A 19,859-nucleotide genomic window follows, 5' to 3' on the forward strand; every position below is an offset into this window, starting at 1 on the left:
GTTCTGCCCCAGCACGTGCCCCACTCCTGGTCCCCGAGGAGCACAGGGCTGAGGGCTCCTGGGGGACTCAGCTGTCAAATGCTTGAAGCATCTTTGTGGAGTTCAGCATACCTCTTCAAATGTGAAACACGTCTCCAGAGAACAAATCCAGAGTGAAACATCTCTCCTGGTGACTGACATCAACTTCCTCGTTAATGGTGTTTTCGGCTCTGCTGTGCAGTCACCTGCCCTTTTACTGGATCCTCACCTGCAGCACCCTTGAGAGGTTAGCCAGGCTCCAACCCCAAGCTCCTGCTGGGGTTCAGCTTCACCCCATTTGTAAGGGCTGAGCTGGGAGTCAGGGGCCATGAGGCTCAGAGAGCACATTTTGTGTCTAGCACAGAGAAGACCAAGTTGCCATGAGCCTGGAGGCAACATGATCCTTGTCACTAGTGTAGCTTAATCCGGGGGGAAGCCGCAAGAGCAGAAGTATTCCTGGAGGTGCTGCAGCATTTGTGACAGAGATTTTGGGGGTGACTGCATTTAGTGGGGAAGAGCAGCATAGCACAGCGGGTCTCTGCATCTGCACTTGTCACCAAGACAGGGACAGTCTCAGGGTTTGTCTCACACTGGAGGATAGTGTAACTGGAGCCAGTGCAGCCCCTTCCGTGCCTGCAGTCTCTGGGGAGGACTGGAGGGGATGTTTGAGCACCCCAGCCGCCCCTCACAGTAAGTGCTGTGCAGTCAGTGCCCGAGGTAACCCAGCAGGAAGCAGGAGGAAGCACAGCTTGGGGCCCCCTTGCCAGCCAAGTGAGCAGGGCTGCTCTGGCCCCTCGGCATCGCTCCGGCTGCGGTCACCCAGCCTCCCTGCGGCCCCACCGGGCTGAAAACATCCATTTTAGGTGCCTGTCGGCAGCGATTAAGGAGCACAATGCTGACGGCCGAGCGGGGGGAGCCCACGGCCAGGCGGTGCTGGGCAGCCGCAGGGGGAGCGGCAGGGGAGGACAGGACTGGCTGCCCTGCACGTCCCGGCGCGGGCGCTGCGGCTGCCGCGGGTCGTGCGAGGCTGCAGGGCTGTTACACAAGGGCTGGCGAGCGGCGGAGCACGGCCACCGGCGCCGGCACAGCCTGCGTCCCACGGCGGCTCGGGGTGGCCACGAGCTGCTGGACACCTCTGGACATCACCCACAAGAAAACTTCTCGCGGCTGCAAGATGCAGCTCAGCCTCGTGATGCTTTTTGTATCGTGGATGGCAGTTATGGCACTGGAGGCTCCCAGTTTGTTCATCTGGGATTTGGGGCAAAGGGAAAAAGTGATTGTGGCTACTCAAGTGGCAGTTCTGCTGAGCATTTTCCTTCTGGGTGTTGCAGGCACCTCCAGAATGGGCAGCCAGCTGGGTGAGGGGCTGCTCATCCTTTCTGGTTCCTGAACCAGGGAGGAAGGGGCAGGATAGGGAGGTGTCTGTGCAGGCAGAGGCCAAGCTTACCTGTCCCACTAATCACAATGTCCTACTTGGTGCCTGCATCAAGAACGGGGTTAATCCTAATCCAGGGCAAGGATAAAGGGCCACAAGTGCCACATGCCAGGGAGCCACATTCTGGTTGGCACTGGCTGAGGTGCCTTGGTTTAGTGACCTAAGCCCTGAGGTCAGGCCAGCTAGCCCAGTTCCAGCTGGGGCTTAGCTGGACCTGTCCTCCAGGATAGAGCCAGAGCTGCTTAGGGCCTTGGTCTGCCCACTGCTGCCAGCAGAGTAAAGGACAAATACACAGAGTTCACGTTTCAAGTTGTGTGTGGTTTTTCAACCCCATCAAATACCTTTATTCACACAAACGTCCCTTAATTTACAAAGCCTCTGCCATTCATACACATCAGGGGATCCACAGTGTTCAAAGAACTTAAATAGAACATTTCATACCAATCCAAGTAAATCAAGTACAAAAAATATTTATATAAAGTTGTTCACACATAGGTCCTAGATTACCAGCTTCTGTGCAAAAAAAAAAAAAAAAAAAAAAAAATACAGATTCCTTTACTAATATTATCTTTAGTTTGGAGTCTGGGTTTAAACCTTCTGCTCTTACTAGCGCAGCACAGGAGTTGTGGGGAATGGGGAGAGCCCTCAGCAGGGCTGGGGCAGGGTGTCCCAGAACTCCACTGGTGTGGTAGTGAAGAAGCTCACCCTGCAAAGCTGCTGTTTTCTGCTGGGTGAGTGAGCTGAAGGCCCATGCTGGCCTGGGCAGCTGCTGTGGAGGGAACAAGCACCAGGCTGGGGACGCCAGGCACTCCTGTGTGGCCCCTGTGAGCTCTTCCAGCAGCCTAGACACACCCTCAGGGCTAAAAGCATTTGGGCAGGCTGCAGAGAAATGATCTGGCAGATCACAGCTGGAAGAGAGCAGCTCCCTGCACTTCCCTTCCAGCAACACCCACCACCCCAGACATTCTGAAGTGTGAAACGCTTCTGGACTTGAAGGGCCCACACGCTGGATGTGCCTGTAACCAGCTGAGGAGCACAGGAGCCACTGGCACAACTCTTCCCAGTGGCACAAACATTGCCTGCATCCTGGTGCAAGGGAAATGGGGGCTCTGCTTTCCCAATGCTGATGGGATGGGGGCTGTGAGGAGCAGAGCACAGCACTGAGCTCCTCTCACCATCCCATGACGGCATTGCTAAAAAGAGGACCAGGAGCACCCTTGCCCCAGGCAGCTGTAGTGTGAGGCTTTGGGCAGCACAGGCCTGGGGTAAGGAAGGAAAGCAGCAGTGTGTTTTGTTTCCCTGTTCTCCTGACCTGCAGAAAGCCCAAGGAAACAAATCCCAGTTTGTGCCTTGCAGCAGCTGCCCTGTGATGCTCGGCAGGCTTAAACCCAGACTCGTACTGCATACGGAGGAGAGACACTGCACACAACAGAGGATTTCCACAACGATGGTAATGCTTGTTTTACATCTTATTGCTCCAGAAAGGCTCTGGGAGCCTGTGATATGTGAAGGAGCTGGGTCCTGAGGAGTAAAGGAAGACCACAGGGGTAACTCTTATCTGTCACTAGCACTGCTGAACCTCAAACACAGCAGCAAGGGGATATAGGGGAGCTAATCTAACCCCTCTAAGCTAGAGCCACCTCTGCTTTCCTCCCCATGGACCAAAGCTGGCTGGGAGATCCCCGTGACACCTGCATGATGCCGGTGGTGTTGGCCTTGCTGCAGGCTGGTGCAGATAACACGTTTCCCAATCCTCCTGAGGCTTGGCTAGTTCCCCCCACCCACCCAACATCCCTCTTGTAAACAGCAAAATCAGAAGTAAACAGTTTCATACAATCACTCCCCTGGCACCATCTGGGGCAGCACGAGCCCAGAGAGTTCTGCAAGGGTGGCTTGGCTCCCCCCACATTAACCAGCTACCCCCAGCACCTGGGTGCTCAGCTTCACTGCAGCCAGGAGGAGACAAACAGCATGGCCCTGGGCTGGGAAATGGGCCACAGGCTTGGTGCTGCTTTCTTAAACTTGCATTTTCCCAGCACTGCATCCTAGTGCCAAACATCTACAGCAGAGGAAGAAGTTTGGCCTGCAGGAGCTGGGCAGGTGAGGCCCAACAGACCCACCTGGGAAGAGAAGCCTAAACATTCTCCATCCCACAGCATATGCAGGTTTGAGCTGTTCCCTGTTCCCACCTTGTTCTAGAAGGAGTGCTGGTCTCAGCCAAAGTAACTGAAGGAGAGATGTGGGGAGCTGTAAACACAAGGCAGGTTCCTGTATAGTCTGGGGAGCTGAGCACAAACAGCAGCAAAATCAGAGAGAAATGCTCTTAAAAGGACAAACTAATCAGGGAAACATCCACATTGGCCAAAGGCTAGCAGCCCTAGGACTCCTCCTTGGAAGTGTTTGCTAAATCCTAAGTAAGGCACTACGGTCTAGCTCACTAACATCAAGCTGCTTGAAAAACACATTTGCAATGCAAGAGCTGAGGTGGAATCGTGTGGTTTGAAGATGGCCTGAAACAGCAGTGGACCAAGGGGGCTGACCCTCCTAGGGCCTGCTGGACTCAGTCCTGTCCTAAGAACAGGGCAATCCACTCACTGCCTTCCAGCTTCACCCCCTGCCCTCTTCCTGCATCCATTCAGGCCAGGGTTCAGTTGGAACAGCTTAAGGAGTAAAGGCTCTGCCAGGTGGAAGAAGGATGGTCCAGCAATCAGGGCACTAACACTGCACTTGTGAGCTAAATGGTTCACTCTCCCCTTCCTGTGGGATGCAGCACAGGAAGCTGCAGGAATCCCACCCAACTGCAGCCCATAGAAGCATCCCTAGGGACAAATGCAAGCACAGTGTGAGAAGAAGGGCTTGGCAGTGCATTTGTGATGTCCAAAATTTCACAAGTCAGTGACAGCCAGTCTGGAGCCTCCTGGCCCTCCTAAGAAGGACCAGGCCTTCCTGCAGCCACATCTTTTGCTTTGTCCTGCAAAAGATGGAAGAGAAGAAAAAAGTCTCTCCATTTTTTCCCTGCTCTGCCTGAGCCCACCTGAATTCCCTCCATTTCCACTCATTCCTGTGAGGTCAACATAGTACACTGAGGAGATACATGGAGGTGCTGCCAGTTAGGAACCTTCCAGTGATGACAGAGGAAAGCTGCAGGCAAGGAGCAGTTCCCACAGCCAGGGATGAGTGGGCCAGGGGACCCTCTCCTGCCTGTGGCCATGGCCAACTCCAGACAGCACCCTGGCAGCTCAGGAGTGATGCTGGGTCAGACCAGCCCACTTCCCAAACCACTGCTGGGTGATTTCACCTGCTGAGAAACATTTTAGGTGGTTCAGAAGCTGCAGGGTAGAGAAGAGGTGGTGCTTCACATTGCATTTACAGTGAGCAAAGTCTAAAGACCATCAATACAGGGCAGCCCCAGAATAGGAGTTTTGCTTTAAATATAGGCAAGAAAATTGAGTATTAACTGCTCAACCTGAGGTTCCAATCTCCTGACCTGAGCTGTACTGTACTGTAACCCATCCTGAATAGCAGCATTGCCTTTTGCTTCCTGGAGATCATTAGCTAGCAGGGAAAAGTGTCCACTGGGAGGCTAGAACCCAGCCCATGACTCATTAAGGCCAAACCCTTCTTCTGTCCACAGCATTGTTCCTATCGACTGAAGTTCGGCATTAAATGGATCAGAGCAGTAGACTGCTTTCTGTTTCTCCTGTACTCAGATAATGACAACCTGAAAATGAACTCAGCAGCTCCCCAGTTGCCTCTGAACAGAAAGACAGTAACAAAGATCATCATGAAATCCAGCTTGGGAAGACCTGCTTTGCCAAATGGCTTTCCAGCTTATTTATCTTACTCTATCCTAATGTCAGCTGCTCACAAGCCTGGGCAGCACCACCTATGCAGGAGCTGCCTGGCTATGAAGTTATTTAGCTGCTTGCAACGTGTGGTCCAAGAGACTCGTTTTTCCTAAAGCACTGTGCTCCCAATGCAAACCTAGCCACCACTTTGCTCCCATTTTCCCTATGCAAAATCAATAGCTTTGAACCCAAAACTGTGCCCAGCTGGGCTCGGAGCTGGTGCCTGGCAGCACACCTCACCATCAGGCTGCTGATTCCCACTTCCTCATGAAACCACATCCCTAGAAACATCTACTGAGTCAAACAGCAGCTCTGGAGACATGGGGAGGGCTGGGCAAGGGCAGCTTTGCTCTCTGGATCTTGTTTCAAAGTCTTGTGAGTGTGATAGCTGCCAGCTTGAGATCTTCCACAGGCCCCTGCAGCCCCCTCCCACACCCTCACAACACCCCTTCCCAATGCAAAAAAAGTAACACCCAAATATTTCACATTGCCAGAGATCCTGTAGACCAGGGATCTTCTGCATCATCAGCTTCCCTTATCTTTGACTTCCTTGTTGCACGTAAATAATGGAGATTATGGGTCCTTGGTAAATAAATCTGCAAGAAAAAAAACAGAGAGGAGAAAGAGAGGTCAGGTTTGTCAGTGACTTGTCTCAGTTACTACATTGTGACTCCAGGCATTGGCTGCTGGATGGAAGGGGTGTAGGACACCACTCCTGCCACCTGCCCACTTATCCCAGTTAGTCCAAAATGGGTGCTGTCACATCTCTCTACTGTCCACTGCTTTTGCTATCAATCCAGATAAGAATTGGGCTCAGTTTACAGTCATTTTTTTCCCAGAGGGCCTCGGACAGCAGTGCATGGAGCACATTGCCAAGGACAGCACATCCAGCTGCCCCAGGGCTGGGGCTGACCTGGAAAGGACTGGCTGGGGCTGAGCATCTTCCCACAACACAGCCCCATCCCACACAGCTCCCTGCAGTGACGGCCCTGCTGGAACAAGGACAAGTGTTCCCACAGCAGAGCCTGGCCTTGAGAGCCCATGTGATGTGTCTGTGAGTGCTGGCTCCCTGTACTCCACCAGGAAAGGTGGAACAAGCTGCAACCCCAGAGATGCCCTGCACCACTCGTCCGCTGCGTCAGCGGCGGCTCAGGCATCACAAGTGGTTCTGCAAAAGGAGAGTAAAATCTAGGCTGGTGCAACTGGAAGCAGAGCAGGAGAGGTTTGCAGCTCAGCCCACAAGGATGCTAAGTGCCAGGGATTTTAGAGTATTTGCTGCACCAATCCCTGCTTTGGCCAAAACCTCAACACACAACAACCCCCACAGTCCTTGTAGCAGCAGAGGTGCTGCACCCATTCATCCACAGCCCTGGCACTCTCGTGTCCTCTGAGCTCAGGGACAAGGGAATGCTCAGCTCTGCACATAAGCCACCAGCGTTTTCCACGCAATTTGTCTGTGACCCAGAAAAATCCCTGTGGACAGCAGAAGAACAACACACATATACATGATGTCACTTCTGTACTAAAAATACATCCTTTAGGATATCCCAAACTCAAGGAGGCACCAGCAGAGCCCAGGGCAGTGGTTGTGCTGGGAAGCAGTGGGGGTAGTCTGTGAGCTCTAAACTCAGACAGTTACATGGGAAAAAATGTGGGGGGTAGATTTAGCTACCCCATTCAGCAGGGGCAGGTCCCACTCCACCAGGGATGGGTGAGGGGCTCTGCAGAGACACCAAGTGAGCAGTGGGAAAGACCCGCTGCAGAAAAAATGCCACTGCCCAGCAAATTTCAATTCCTTAGCCCTAGGAAATCTCATTAAAGAAATCCTTGCCTGAGGAACACATTTCTAAAGGACAAGGCTGCTCAGAGCAGAAGGCAGGGTCGTGGGCACACTCCTTTCCAGGAGAGGTTAACCAAGGGATGCCACTTTTGCAGGCTGCCACCAGAATAAAGCCTTTCTGTTTGAAGAGGCGAGAGGCACACAGACATCAGGTCAGGGCAAACACACAAGGATTCTTCTGGAAGGTTCCTCCTATTATGCAGCTTCGTTAGCAAGTAGGGCAGGGTTTCTGTTTGTGCTTCCCTGGAGTAGGAACATTTTCAGGGAAGGCTCTCGCTTGAGCAGCCCTGAGCTCACTGCTCTGAGACAGGAGAGCTCACCCCACTGACGCACGTTTTTGCAGGGGCTTGTTCAAGAGCTTTTAATCCTCCACTGATGCCACTTATAGTTTTAATCAGCTCGAATGTTCATTCGGCATCAGCAGGATGTGAACCAGCAGCCCTTGGAGCCCCCACCCAGCACACAAGATGACACCAATGCGTGGGTCACACAGAGGGGTGGTGGCAGTGGGGTCTGCATGGCAGAGAGGACTCAGTGCAGAGGAGGGTTAGATAACCCATCACCTCTTCCTGTTAACCATGTCATCTGCCCCTGTGTGGGAACACAGAGTGCAAGGGAAGGGGGCTGAGTAACTGATTTATCTCCTGAGCCTTCCCTCATGCTCTGTACCTGTACTTGTGATGCATTCCTTGGGTGCATCCTTAAATCCAACTGCAGTGACTTCCCCCAGAAGGCAAAGTAGGGGTGACAGCGAGCAAACACAAACACTAATACAAGTGGCCAGAGGTGACATGGTCCAGGTCTTCATTTCACCCTTCATTCAGGTAAAATCAACACTGATCAGAACGGAGTCACCACTCTGTGGGGTAGCCCCTGTGATGCTGCATTCACTGTTATAGCTGAGAAGAGGAACTGACCTTGCTTTTACTGTTCTGTGGCTTTTGTCCATGCCAAGATCCACAAACCACACTGAAAACAGTCCAAAGCCAAAACCAACATTGTTTTAGGAATTAAACTGTTGTCCTTTAGCTGGCCAGTGAGTAAAACTTGAGCTGAGTGTTACTAACAGACAAGATCTAACTTGCTCACTGACAGCTCTCAGAGCTGCTGCTGTGTCCCTGATCCCTGACAATCTTCCAACTCTGAAATTCCACAAGACAGCAGTTTATCAGCAGTGCTGGGAGTGGTTGGGCACAGCACCAGAGAGCTCTGGCCAGGGTAGACACCATCATGCAGGATGAGCAGATGAGCTTGTTCAGCATCAGCTCCTAGTGCACGTTGAAAATGCAAAGAGCAGAACAATGCAAATACAAACAGCCACTTTCAGCTGAAACTGGAATAATCAAACCCAGTGACAGAGGAGTGCTGGAGAGAACCAGACTGGCTACAGCTATTGAACACCTTCCTGCTCATGACAACCCCTGAGATGATGCAGCCTGCACAGATTCTTTCCATTCATCTTGAGCATCCACCCAAAATCACACCAACTGTTTTACCCAAAGTGAAAATATCATGGAATACAATTTACCAAAACAAGCTGCCTCTACACTGATCACAGCCATTATAATTTGATGTTCTGTGTAAATCAAAACTGCAAAGTTTCTTAAACACGTAACTGGGTATTTACAGCAGTGGGCAATGCTGTACTCACCCTTTGTGCTTCTGTGGCCAAGGCCCCTGCGTCACTGCAGTGAGCTGTTAATGGCCACACTGCCACTCTACCTTGCTCCTCTGCAACCCATCTAAGAATTGCAAACCCACCCCATTAGAGAATTCCACTGGAGCAGCATCTCCAGGAGACCCTTACCATCCCCAGGGACTCTGCAGGGCAACTACAAAGGTGACACAGAAACAGAGATGTTCAAGCTGCAGGAAAGGAGAGTCATTCCAGCTTTCTAATACTTCCAAGGAAGGGTGAAATACTCCGCAGTGGGCAGTGCAGTCAGAATGCTGGGATATCACAGTCAGCAGATATCCAGCACAGCCCTAATTGTGCTAGCAAGGCTCTTGTCCTCTTGGCCCAAAAGGCAGCTTTTCCCAACAACTCTAGAGAGCAGTAGATAAACTTGGTGATATCTAAACAATTGCAGAAGGCAGGGAAAAATTCAACGTTCAAACTAAAAAGAGAACACAATTTCTTTGGAAATGCTGCCCGCCTCTGCTGAACTACTGCCTGGGGCCACCAGCAGTGGAAAAATCAAGGAGATAAGGAGTCATCTCCACCTCAGGCAGCCCAGTGTTTAGCATAAACCAAGCCAAAAACACTTTCTTGTTTGAGAACTGACATTTCCTAATTTGCCCATTTTGGAAGGGCAACAGAGGATTAAGCTCTCAGGTGTGTGCTGCAGCTGTGGCAGAACTAAAGGCAAAGCTGCTGAGACACGAAGCAAAATCTGAAGAGGTCAGTGGCACAGCAAAGAATAAGCAAAAATCCAGTTCCGTGGGTCAGGCAGGGTTGCAGTTTTCCAGGTTATGAAGGACATGAAGCAAGGCTGAGCAGGTCTGAACTGTCCTGGGGAAGAACCTGCTGCATGACCCAGCACAGCAAAGCTATATGCCAGTGCCACAAGTAAGTTGGCAGAGGTTATGTGAGTTTCTCGGTCAACTAAAATTACCTGAGAACAGACTTCAGGCTCTGCTCTAAATCCCATTTTAAGCTTCTCAAGCAGGTTTCCAATTTAAGATTTGCATTTAATAGCTGCCAGAAGATGGCTGATTTGAATGCACAACTACACCAGGAAAACCATAGAGCAAAGCACAGCAAATATTCTGGCTGCCCCACGAGTGAGGCAGAGGAATACTCTGGGTTTGCAGGGAACATATGGCCAGTGCTGGGCTCTATCTGGGCCAAGCGACCCCTGCTGCATGTGCCAGGTTGGGTTATGTAAGAGCATCCCTCACTGCTGCAGCTGTGTCACAACCGAGAGAGATCGGTGCAGACTCAGGGATGGAGTGGGGTGGGGGGAAGGCTGCAGAAGGCAGATGGGTTTGAGCAAACAGCCGCGGGGTAGGACTGTCCCCTCGGTGTTTGTTATCCCTTCATGTACTATTCCGCAGATCTGCGCAGGATGAATTTTCCCCCGAGGGCAGGGGCTGGTTGCATAACGCGGCAGCATCGTGTCAGCACAGAGCCAGCGCAGATGGCAGAGCCCGGCCTGACCCTCCACGTGCGGCAGAGCTGCTCCCACAGCCCCACGCCTCGCCCCGGGGCACAAGGCAGGGTGTCTGCTCCTGCCCCAGGGCTGCAGCACACCCATCTCAAGGGCTCACATTTCCACAGATTCACTCCCCCACCCTAATCCCCAGCCCACACTTGCACTGGGACCAGTATGCAGCCCTAAGCAGCAGTGCTTGGATCACTTGAGATGGGTGTGATTTTGTGCGTGGAAGAGTACAGAGGGGATGTGGACCGGTTTGAACAAATCAACAGAGAAGAGCCACCCAATGGATCTTTTCATTTCCATCCCTATTTCTCTACAGACAGCACAGAGAGTACTCGGGTACACAGAGAGAGGGGGGGTCAGGCACCACATTTTCCATAAGCTCAAGAATCCAGGCAGCAGCAATGAGGGGTTTCAGCAAACCTGCCAAAATACCTCCACCTTCCCCAGTGCCTGCTGCTGGGGGATTGTTCTCAGAGCTGGGCAAGCACACCCATCAGCTAAGGACTGGTGAGTGCTGGCCAGGGACAATTTCCTCTCTCTTTGCCCTCTTCCATCCATGGTCAGCTCCAGTCTAGCTGGCTGGGTGTGGTTTTGGGGTGAAGAGAGGGCTGGGGCTCAAGCTGTGATGCCAGCACCTGACACAGACAGGTTGTGAAAGATCTCCAGGGACAGTAATGAGCAGGCAGCTCTGCAGGAGCCTGGGAAAGGATGTGGGCTGGAAAGATGTCAGCCTAACCCCAGTAATCTGTAATTCTTCAGTTTCATTGAAATGTTTGGCTGGGAGAATCCCTAGTAACAGCTCCTGTTTACAGACAGCTTTGCCATGTAGGCAACACCTCCCAGTCCTTCTGTGTCACTGGTAAGTGACACTGCCAGCTACACCACATCCCTGGAGGTCCTTCCAGACTGTGTGTGACCACCCAGGCCTCAGAACCAGGACCTCTGAGCTTGAGTCTGTTTAGCAGCGGGGGGAGGAGGGAGGGGACTCTGGACAGAGCTGAGCTCAGTCTGAGCAGAGCTGTTTTTAGGCTTCCTTCCTGAGTAGACCCAGGTCTACAAACACAGATGCTGGAGACCAAAGTATCTCCCGGGTTTGGGCCACTGGTGTTCACACCAAAGGGAAGTCCTGCCTTTAATAGGGAAATGAAACAGAGCCACAAGATGGACCCACGTGCCTTGTAGGTGAAAGCAAGGAGTTTTGTGCCAAGACAGATGTGCCACTTGGTGCCTACTCACTGAGCCAGCTGGGCCCTGAGGTGCCCTGTGCAAGTGTCACGGGGAGGGGGATGGTGCTAGACAGGCAGCTCCAGCACAGACTGGAAATTACATCACACAGCAGAGGAGGCAGAACTGGCAGATCCCTCCCTGACCCTGAGAGAGACAGATGTCCCCAAAGCTCATACCAAGTGCTTGCAGGTGTCTCTGCTGTGCCCCAGTCTGTCTCAGCCACTGGCCAGGACTTCTGAGGAACAAGGCTCCTTCCCAGCCCTTCCAGCTCCACTGGGCCCTTAGGCCCAGGATGTGCAACTGCTAATTCTATTTCTCACCTCTACTTTATTTTTGCAGTAGAATAGGTGAAAACAACCTCGGAAAGCAGTGCTCTGATGAATCACTATAGAAATAGCTCTAGCAACATAAAAGACTCCTTTGTGTCACTACAAAGTGCACTGTTGGACCAGCATAGCCAACAGAAATAAGGCAAAAAGTGTGAATCACTTACCCAGCTGCAAAGCACAGCAGTGCCCTGCCCTGAATTTAAGCAGCACATGTAACCTGGTCCATTCTGGTTTCAAGCTCAAAGGCATCAGGTCGATCCTGCGGGTTAGCAGCCAACATGTCTTTCAAGAGCTGCTTGATCCCCTCAGACATGGAAGTCCTGCGTTTCTGAGGGATGTGCAGCTCCATCTTTGGGTTTTCTAGCAGCGCTTCCCCAACAGGCACAATCTCTGTCCCCTGCTTGATGTAAGTGCCCAGCAGCTCCTTCTTGGTCTCTGCATCAATGAAAGTGATCCTCTCAATCATAGCCCAGATGATGATGCCCAGGGCAAAGATGTCAGCCTTGGCAGTGTAGTGTCCCTCCCACACCTCGGGTGCCATGTAGAAATCAGAGCCACAGGCCGAGGACAGCCAGTACTTGTTCACATTCACATTTTTGTTCTCATGCCCCCCCTCCTTGCCCCGAGCAGTCAGGCCAGCGCAGACCTTGCTCAGACCAAAATCAGCCACCTTGAGCACGGGGGTGCCAGATTTCTCAGTTATCAGGATGTTGTCTGGTTTCAGATCCCGGTGGACAATGTGGTTCTTGTGCAGGAAGGCAATGGCACTGGTCAGCTGCAGCATGAAGCTCTTGTTGGTGGCTGGGTCGGGCCTCCGGGACAGCACGTACTGGTTGAGGTCTCCCCCTTCACAGAACTCCATGACGAACCACAGGTAGCAAGGTTCCTCTGCATAGCCCAGGATCCTCTCACCTGACCAAAAGGGATAAAGGAGTGCGATTTTCAGACATTTCAAAGTCCATACTAATCTAGGATGGCTGAGGAACAGGTCTGGTATACATGGAGAGCAAAAATTTTGGGAATGTGACTGGGACCTACTGCACTGCAGGGCACCAGCAGAGATGCTGGCACTGCTGTGGTTTCAAGTGCTTTGGGATCCTGTTGAACACAACACACCAGCACCATGTTTATCCAAGCCCACTGCTGGGAGCCAGCTCAGGAGCCTCCTCCCAGCAAAGTGCAGAGAACATATCTTCTTCAGTCCTACCATCAGGCCATTCTCCCCATGCTCTGATGGCCAAAACAGCAGAGGCTAAAAGCACAATTAGCAATGAGTCTACAGGAAAAAAAAAAACCCCAACACTTCTGTGAATGCCTCCTCTCCCACCTGAGCTCTGCTGCAGGAGGCAAAGGCTGGCTTATTCCATACACCTTACTGGAACTGCACACAGTGAGTAAATCACAGCCCTTAACACTGTGCCAGCACAGTCTTGCCAAGAGTGGTCACACCAGTGTCTCAGCCCTATGGCCCACTGGGTCTTCCCAGATCAAATTTTTGCATGTAAGGATTGCGTTTGTGTTGGGGAAACTCTGCCACTCCATCCAGCTTTCATTAAGTGCCAACAAGCCTTTAATGAGAGGAAACTGGAGGTCCAAGCTGCAAACAATGTTTGCTAAGTGTAATCTCAGTCACGCTTGTGACTATACGTACTCCTACTAGTCAGTATTACACTCCGAACAGCCTCTTCCTTCACCAGACATCAAACTGAGCTCTTCAAGCCCAGAGCATCTCAGGCATTACTCTGTAAAACTCCTGCCTAAGGATGCACTCTCTTGCACATCAGTTAGACTCGTGAAGAACACAACAGCATCATATCAGCTAATGGGGCCAGATCTGCCACTGGTGCTCCCCAGGGATGCCAGGATGCCCTAGGGAGCACTGACAACACACCCATCCCTCTCAGCTGATGCCAGGACTGCAAACCCCACGGTCAGACCCAAGTCTCCTCCAGACAGCACCCAGGTGATTGGCAGAGCCTGCACACACCACCAGAGCATCATTTTGCTCTAGAAATTTATTTTTTTTTATCTTTAAGCACCATAAGAGAGAAGCTAGAGGATACCACTCACCTCTGCCACAGTTAAAATGTCCCACAGCCAAACTAAAGTGTTTTTGAAAAGTTAAATAACTCCACCCATTTGACAAAGTCGGGTTTTGTTTGAGCAAAGCCCTAGAGAGCATCTGGGAAAGCAAAAAACTTCCAGCATCAGGTAAAGCCAAGGACTACCAGGGACACCCAGCCCTGGGCTGCACTGGTCAGCAGTTGGTGTGGGTGGGGATATTGGTTATTTGCACAAACAGTCTGTATCCATGGCTACTGCTATGGAAATGGAAATATGCACAACAGAAGGATTTGGCTGCACCTCCCCATCTTCAGCAATCTTGTGCTGAGATTAGGTCTGAAGGTTAGATCTGGGGGATGAAAGAACAGGGTGCAGCTCCATAGGGTACAGGGTGCCTCATCTGGCTGGAAAGAGGCTCACCATGAAAGCCCAAGGGCCAGCTGGGAGCAGCACAAGACAGCTTGGCTCTGGAGACCAAAATGCTGACCAGGAAAAGCATCTTCTCTGGTGCAAGCCACCTTTGGCATGACAGCATGGGAACTGAAGGAGAGGATGCTTATCCTGGGAGCAGAGACCCCAGCACAGCCAGGACAGCCCCAGCTCACACAGCAACCACCACTTTGATTTGTTAAACCCCAGGAACATCACAGCAGGACACAGGGTTCGGCTTTCCTTCTTCCCTCTGCAGCCATACAGCCCCAACACAGGGAGCAGGAGTGTCTGTCTCTTCTCTGCCAGGAATCAAAACCATGCCAGAGAGCATGGCACATCCCTCACACACAGCCAGGTGGGAGCATCCACACAGAACTGCTGGCTGGAGCCACAGGAAGTGGCTCAAACACTGGTTCAGCAGCAGGACCTGTTAACTCTGACAAGCCAAGGTTTGTTTTTAGCATAAGGAAGGCTCTGATTTAAAACTTGGCCCCTGAACCTCAGGGAGCACGGGAAAGATGATGGGAATCCAGTAGCTGCGAGCACCGGGCACTTCACTTTGGGTGGAGCATTGCGAGTAGATGCTTAAGCCAAAAGTAATATTTCCTCATTTTCCTTCTATAATCCGAGTGTTTTAGTTGTTAAATCATCTTCCTGCCTTCAAAACAAACAGCTTTAAACATAAAGAGCTGGCAAGACACTCCATAAAGATGAGATGTTAGCAAACTGAAGACAAGCAGTCAAGAGCTGAGGAGATGCCAATGACAGGCTGGACCTGTTCTCTATCACCAAGCCAGCATCCCCATGTGCTCCCTGCCCAAACACAGGATGGCACACACTCACACTCCATCTTTCCCAGCAGCACACACACACACACACCTCCCCCACCCCATCCTCAATGCTCATTAGCAGCGTGCTAATTTGCTCAGCTTCACAGGGGAAATAAAAATCCAGTGAGAGCAGAAACAGCATCCCAGTGCCCACCATCACATGTAACCTCTGACTCCCTCTGAGCAAGGAGGCTGCACCAGAGAGATGGGAGCTGGCAGCATAGAATTCCAGGCAGTTGGAATGATGGCAACACACATAGGTGACAACTCTAAGTTAGGAACAAGAGGGGCATGGGATGCACACAAGCACTGGAGGTGCTCCCATGTCAGGGCTGTGAGCACATTGCACGGGTACACGCCTCTCCTCCAGCTCAGTGCCGAGCTTTCACCTTCCTCTTCACACCCTACCCTCAAATTTAATTACTCCACATCTCGTTAAAATGATAAAGGTTCAGGCTCTGCGCCGTAGCTGAGACCAAAGCCCGCCTGGTATCCCGACAGTTGTGCTCCCAATTCAGCAAGTCTCAGATTAATCCTGGCCATGCCCTGAGCCCCGGCACGTTGGCACAGCATCTGCGCTGGCCCGTAAATAGCCCAGCTGCGGTCGTGCAGAATGGCACGGCAGAATGGCAGCACAGCTCCACAGCCCCTGCTCTGCTCCAGCAGGGAGGGAGAGCAGGAGACCTGCAGGGCTCATCCAGCTCCAGCTTTGGTTTGGAAAATATTTATCCACATCTAGCAGACCCAAGGTTTGGGAAGGCAGCAAGCAAAGGTTGCTTGGCACAGCACAGCCCTGAGGGCAGCCAGGCAGATGAAAGGAGAATGTGCTCCAGCTTGGTTTTGGGAGTCAAACTACTCCTGTCCAGGCTGGGGATGCACAGCTCCCCTCTGAGAGGCTGCAGGAGGACCAGGGCAGGCAAAGCTCTGCCCACTGCTGGGAATTCAGGAGGCTCAACCCTCACCTAGCAATGGGGCACCCTTCCCCACCTGGATGAGGGCACCTCCAGCCACCCAAGAGTTCTCCCCAAGCCAAGCCACCTCTCCTCAGGGCGTGCAAAATGACAGAAGGGGGGCAGGACCCCTCATCATTCCTGCTACAGCTGGACACACACCCAAAGGGAAGATCTGGCTCCTCTCCCAGGGCACTGTGTGCTCTGGCTATACAGGAATTTGGACGCTGCCCTTCTCAGGGAGCCTCCCTTGGGTGGCTGTGTGAAGGAAGAGCAGGAGCTGGGGTGCATGGGGAGAGCCAGGCAGGTCTGGACATGTCCACCCACCAGAGATACAGAGGGGACAGGTAAGGCAGGGACAGTCAGAGCCACAGGTTTGCTCAGAGCATGGCTCTCAGGAGCTCTGCATGAACTCTGTGCCTGGCACAGGGTGTGGGGGCTGCAGGAGACTGAGTACCCCAAAGAACTGACAGGAATACTTGCACACAAGTGTGGGGAAGGAAGGATTGGGGTGAGCTGGCTCTGCTCATAGCAGGCTGGGGGGCACAGGGGCATTGAGGGCACAGGGCTCCAGTATTTTTCCACATCTTCACAGTACATTGGCAAAGCTAGGTCTGACAAGCAGCCAAGGGAGCAAAGGGAGGGAGCATTTTGGAGATGCCATCACCACAACTACCAGCTGTGACAGGAGAAGGTGACCCCTGACAGCCCTGTGATGCTGCTGAGGGACCTCAGGGGAAAATGGAGGTATCAGCTCAGGCTACAGGCATTAGTGCTTCCAGGGCTGTTCCCACAGAGCCAGCAACAGGACATGGCGACAGTCCTAAAGCTGTGAGATCTTGAGCTGCAGCCTTGGGGTGCTCAGAGATGGGACGGTACATTGGGCAGATGTCCCCTTGGTGTGACTGGGGCACAGGCTGTGAAGGTCCCCAGGGGATGTGTGTGGGCTGTGTCACAGGTCAGGGTAGTAGATGGAGCCTCAGGATTTGGGGTGTAAGGGAGGACAAGTCAGTGCTGGCCAGGAGTCCAACACACAGGGATGACCCCCAATGATTAGGTGTGAGCCTGGAGGTGACAACAGGGCCCCTCAGGACGGGGGTGGGACTGCAGGGTGCATGGAGGGACCCCACTGGCAGAGCTGCAAGACATGGGTGGGGTTTAGGGAATGGCTTCCTGGGAGCATCATACAGGGAGAGTGGAGGAGATGGCACAGCATGGGGTAACTGGGTCCAGAATGAGGATCCCTCAGGGTGAGTGGCAGCAAAGAAACCCTATAGGGGAGCCCTGCAGGGACAGGACAGAGATGGGTGATGGGACCAAGTCTAGAGCAGATACCCCAGAGGGGACCCCAAGAGTGTAGGGCTAATGGGTGCTCAGGGGCACAGCAGGGAGAGCCCATTTTTACGATGAAAAAGCAGTGAAGCAATGTGGGAAGAAGGGCATTGTGAGAGCCGGCAGGAGCTTTGGGTGCTTTTAAGCGCAGGCAATGCCCAGGAGGGATTTGAGCAATAGGGTGATGGGGGGCAGTGAGGGCAGCAGCAGTGCCTGAGGTACGGTTATTGTGGAAGCGCGTCCATGGAGAAGGAGACAAAACCAGGATGTCCCGCACAGGCATCCAGCAGTCACCTGCTCTGGGGGTGTAACCCGGCAGTGGGGCAGGAGGATCTGGGCGTGGCAGCAGGGAGGTGTCAGATCCAGGTGTCAGGGCCAGGGATGGGTGACACGGGTGTCAGGGCCAGGGACCCTGGAGGTGCCCGGGAGGCGCTGGGGCCGTGCCGGGGATGCCCCGGGGGTGCCGGTACCTTTGAGGGAGGTCTCGACGAGGCGCAGGTAGAGCTGGCTGCGCTTGTTGCCGTGGCTCATGCGCTGCCCCAGGCCGTGCCGCTGCAGGACGCACTCCTCGAACCGCACCACGTTGGGGTGCTGCCGCCTGAGGCTCGTCAGGGCCCAGAATTCGGCCAGCGCCAGCTCCACGTTCTCGGGAGCGTCGCAGCGGATCCGCTTCACCGCCAGCCGGGCGCCGCTGCGGCCTGACACCGCCTCGTATACCACGCCGTAGGCGCCGCGGCCGATCTCGGCCAGCAGGCTGTACCGCGGGCCACCGCCGCCGCCGCCGCCGATGCCCGGCCCAGCCACCGCCGCCGCCGCCATGGCCCCGCGCCGCGTCGCCCGCCGCCGCCGTGCCGTCCTTTGTGTCCCGCGGCGGCCGCCGTCCATGGCCCCCCCCGCCCCGCGTGCCGGGCAGCGCCGCGCGGGCGAGGGGGCACGCGCCGATGCCGCCGCCGCGCCGCGGGGCGGAAAAGCGCGCGCTGCCGGCCCCTTTAAGCGCTCGACCAATCGCGGCCGCGCGGGGCGAACCACCGCGGCGCTGGGGGGGGGCGGTGGCCGCCGTGACGGGGCTCGGCCTCTCCCCGGTACCGGCCCCGTACTCGGAAAGGGAAGTCCGGGTTTCCCGCCCCGGGCGCGGTAACCGTGTCGCGGCGCCGCCAGCGTGGCTCAGCGCGGCCGGGGCTCAGCGCGGCGGCAGGCCCCTCCCGCTCCCCCGCCACGGTGGTACGCGCCGCGCCGGTGTAAACAGGCCGGTCATGGGGGCCCCGGCGTCCGCCGTCGGTCCCCCCCCTCCCTGTCCCTCCCCTCCTCCCTTCCCTCCGGGTGCGGCCCGGGTGAGGCGGTGCGGGTTCGGGCCTGGCCCGCGGGGCTCACCTGGGGAGCGGCGGCGGGGACTCCAAGCCGGGCGCTGCGCTGTGGCGGCATATGAATGGGCGGGGTGGGGGGAGCGGCGGCGGCGGGATAAGAGCGTGGCTGCGCGCCCTGACGTAACCCCTTATGTAACGGAGGGGGGTGACCCGCCCCCGCCAGCCCCCTCCCACCGCCCCGGCACGGGCGGTGCACCGGGAGGGCGGGATGCCCCGGGGTGGGTCGGGGGAGCGGCGCACCGGCAGTAACGGTGCGGTACAAGGGGTCCGGTGCACCGGGGAGGGCTGTGTGTGATGCCGCCACGGGAGTGATGCTCCGGGACACGGTGCACCGGAGAGGGGGGCGGTGCACACGTTGTAGGTGATGACCCGGCGGGGAGATGGTGCCGTCAGGGAGGTGATTCCCCGGGGAGGGGGCGGTGCCCCGGCGCCCAATAAATCCTCGGGACCCGGTAAATCCCTGGGACCCGCTACGCCAGCGGTAGCCGCGCGGTGCTGGATGTCCGGTGAACCGGCGCTGTGCAGCCGCACCGGGAAGGTTTCCGGGGCACGGTTGCGCAGCTCTGGCAGCATTCGGGGGCCCCTCCCCGCACCGCGCTCACCCTGACGGTTCGACCCCACTGCCGGGATCACTGGGGAGTTTCCAACTGGAAGCTCGCTAGGAAAGTGGCTGCACATCCCGAGAGAATCCCGCTGCTCTGCGGGCCGGGACCGAGGGTTTTGGGGGTACCCCAGAGTGGCGTGGAGCGGCTCGGTACCACCGGGTGTCCGTGTGGTGGGACGGGAACTGGTCACCGAGAGCGGGACGCGGCGATCACCCTGCGCTGGGACACCGAGGGGCGGCGAGGGCCGGGGGCAGACCGCAGGGTTGCAGTGTGTACCCCCGGGTGGCCGTGTCCCCGCGGGGTTGAGTCTTGGCTCCGCACGGGGCTGATTTAGTGGCATTTCTCCTGCGAGCAGGTGGGGTGGACCACAGAGGCCCCTGTCCCACGCACCGTTCCCAAATTTCACCCCTTGGGCCGTGGG

General features: G+C 54.8%; 1 protein-coding gene across 1 annotated transcript; it reads right to left on the reverse strand.

Moving 5' to 3' along the window:
- Positions 1–1,770: 1,770 nt before the first annotated feature.
- Positions 1,771–19,406, reverse strand: STK35 (serine/threonine kinase 35). Its single transcript, XM_056507822.1, has 4 exons — positions 19,166–19,406; positions 17,940–18,632; positions 12,026–12,773; positions 1,771–5,897 (listed from the first exon to the last, which is right to left on the reverse strand). Exons 1-3 carry the CDS (start codon positions 19,404–19,406, stop codon positions 12,061–12,063), a joined length of 1,647 nt encoding a protein of 548 aa, XP_056363797.1. The 3' UTR covers positions 1,771–5,897; positions 12,026–12,060.
- Between the last annotated feature and the right edge of the window lie 453 nt (positions 19,407–19,859).

Source organism: Oenanthe melanoleuca, chromosome 20, assembly GCF_029582105.1.
Source record: "Oenanthe melanoleuca isolate GR-GAL-2019-014 chromosome 20, OMel1.0, whole genome shotgun sequence".
Lineage (NCBI taxonomy): Eukaryota > Metazoa > Chordata > Aves > Passeriformes > Muscicapidae > Oenanthe > Oenanthe melanoleuca.

Bases quoted from the DNA above. Each gene is read 5' to 3' on its own strand.
- STK35 (XM_056507822.1), bottom strand. From the start codon at position 19,406: ATGCTGCCAGAGCTGCGCAACCGTGCCCCGGAAACCTTCCCGGTGCGG. The intron at 18,633-19,165 runs GTGCACCGTGTC...GGCCGCGCTGAG, and splicing joins GTGCACCGCCCCCCTCTCCG to CCACGCTGGCGGCGCCGCGA. The intron at 12,774-17,939 runs GTACCGGCACCC...CCTTTTGGTCAG, and splicing joins CGTCGAGACCTCCCTCAAAG to GTGAGAGGATCCTGGGCTAT.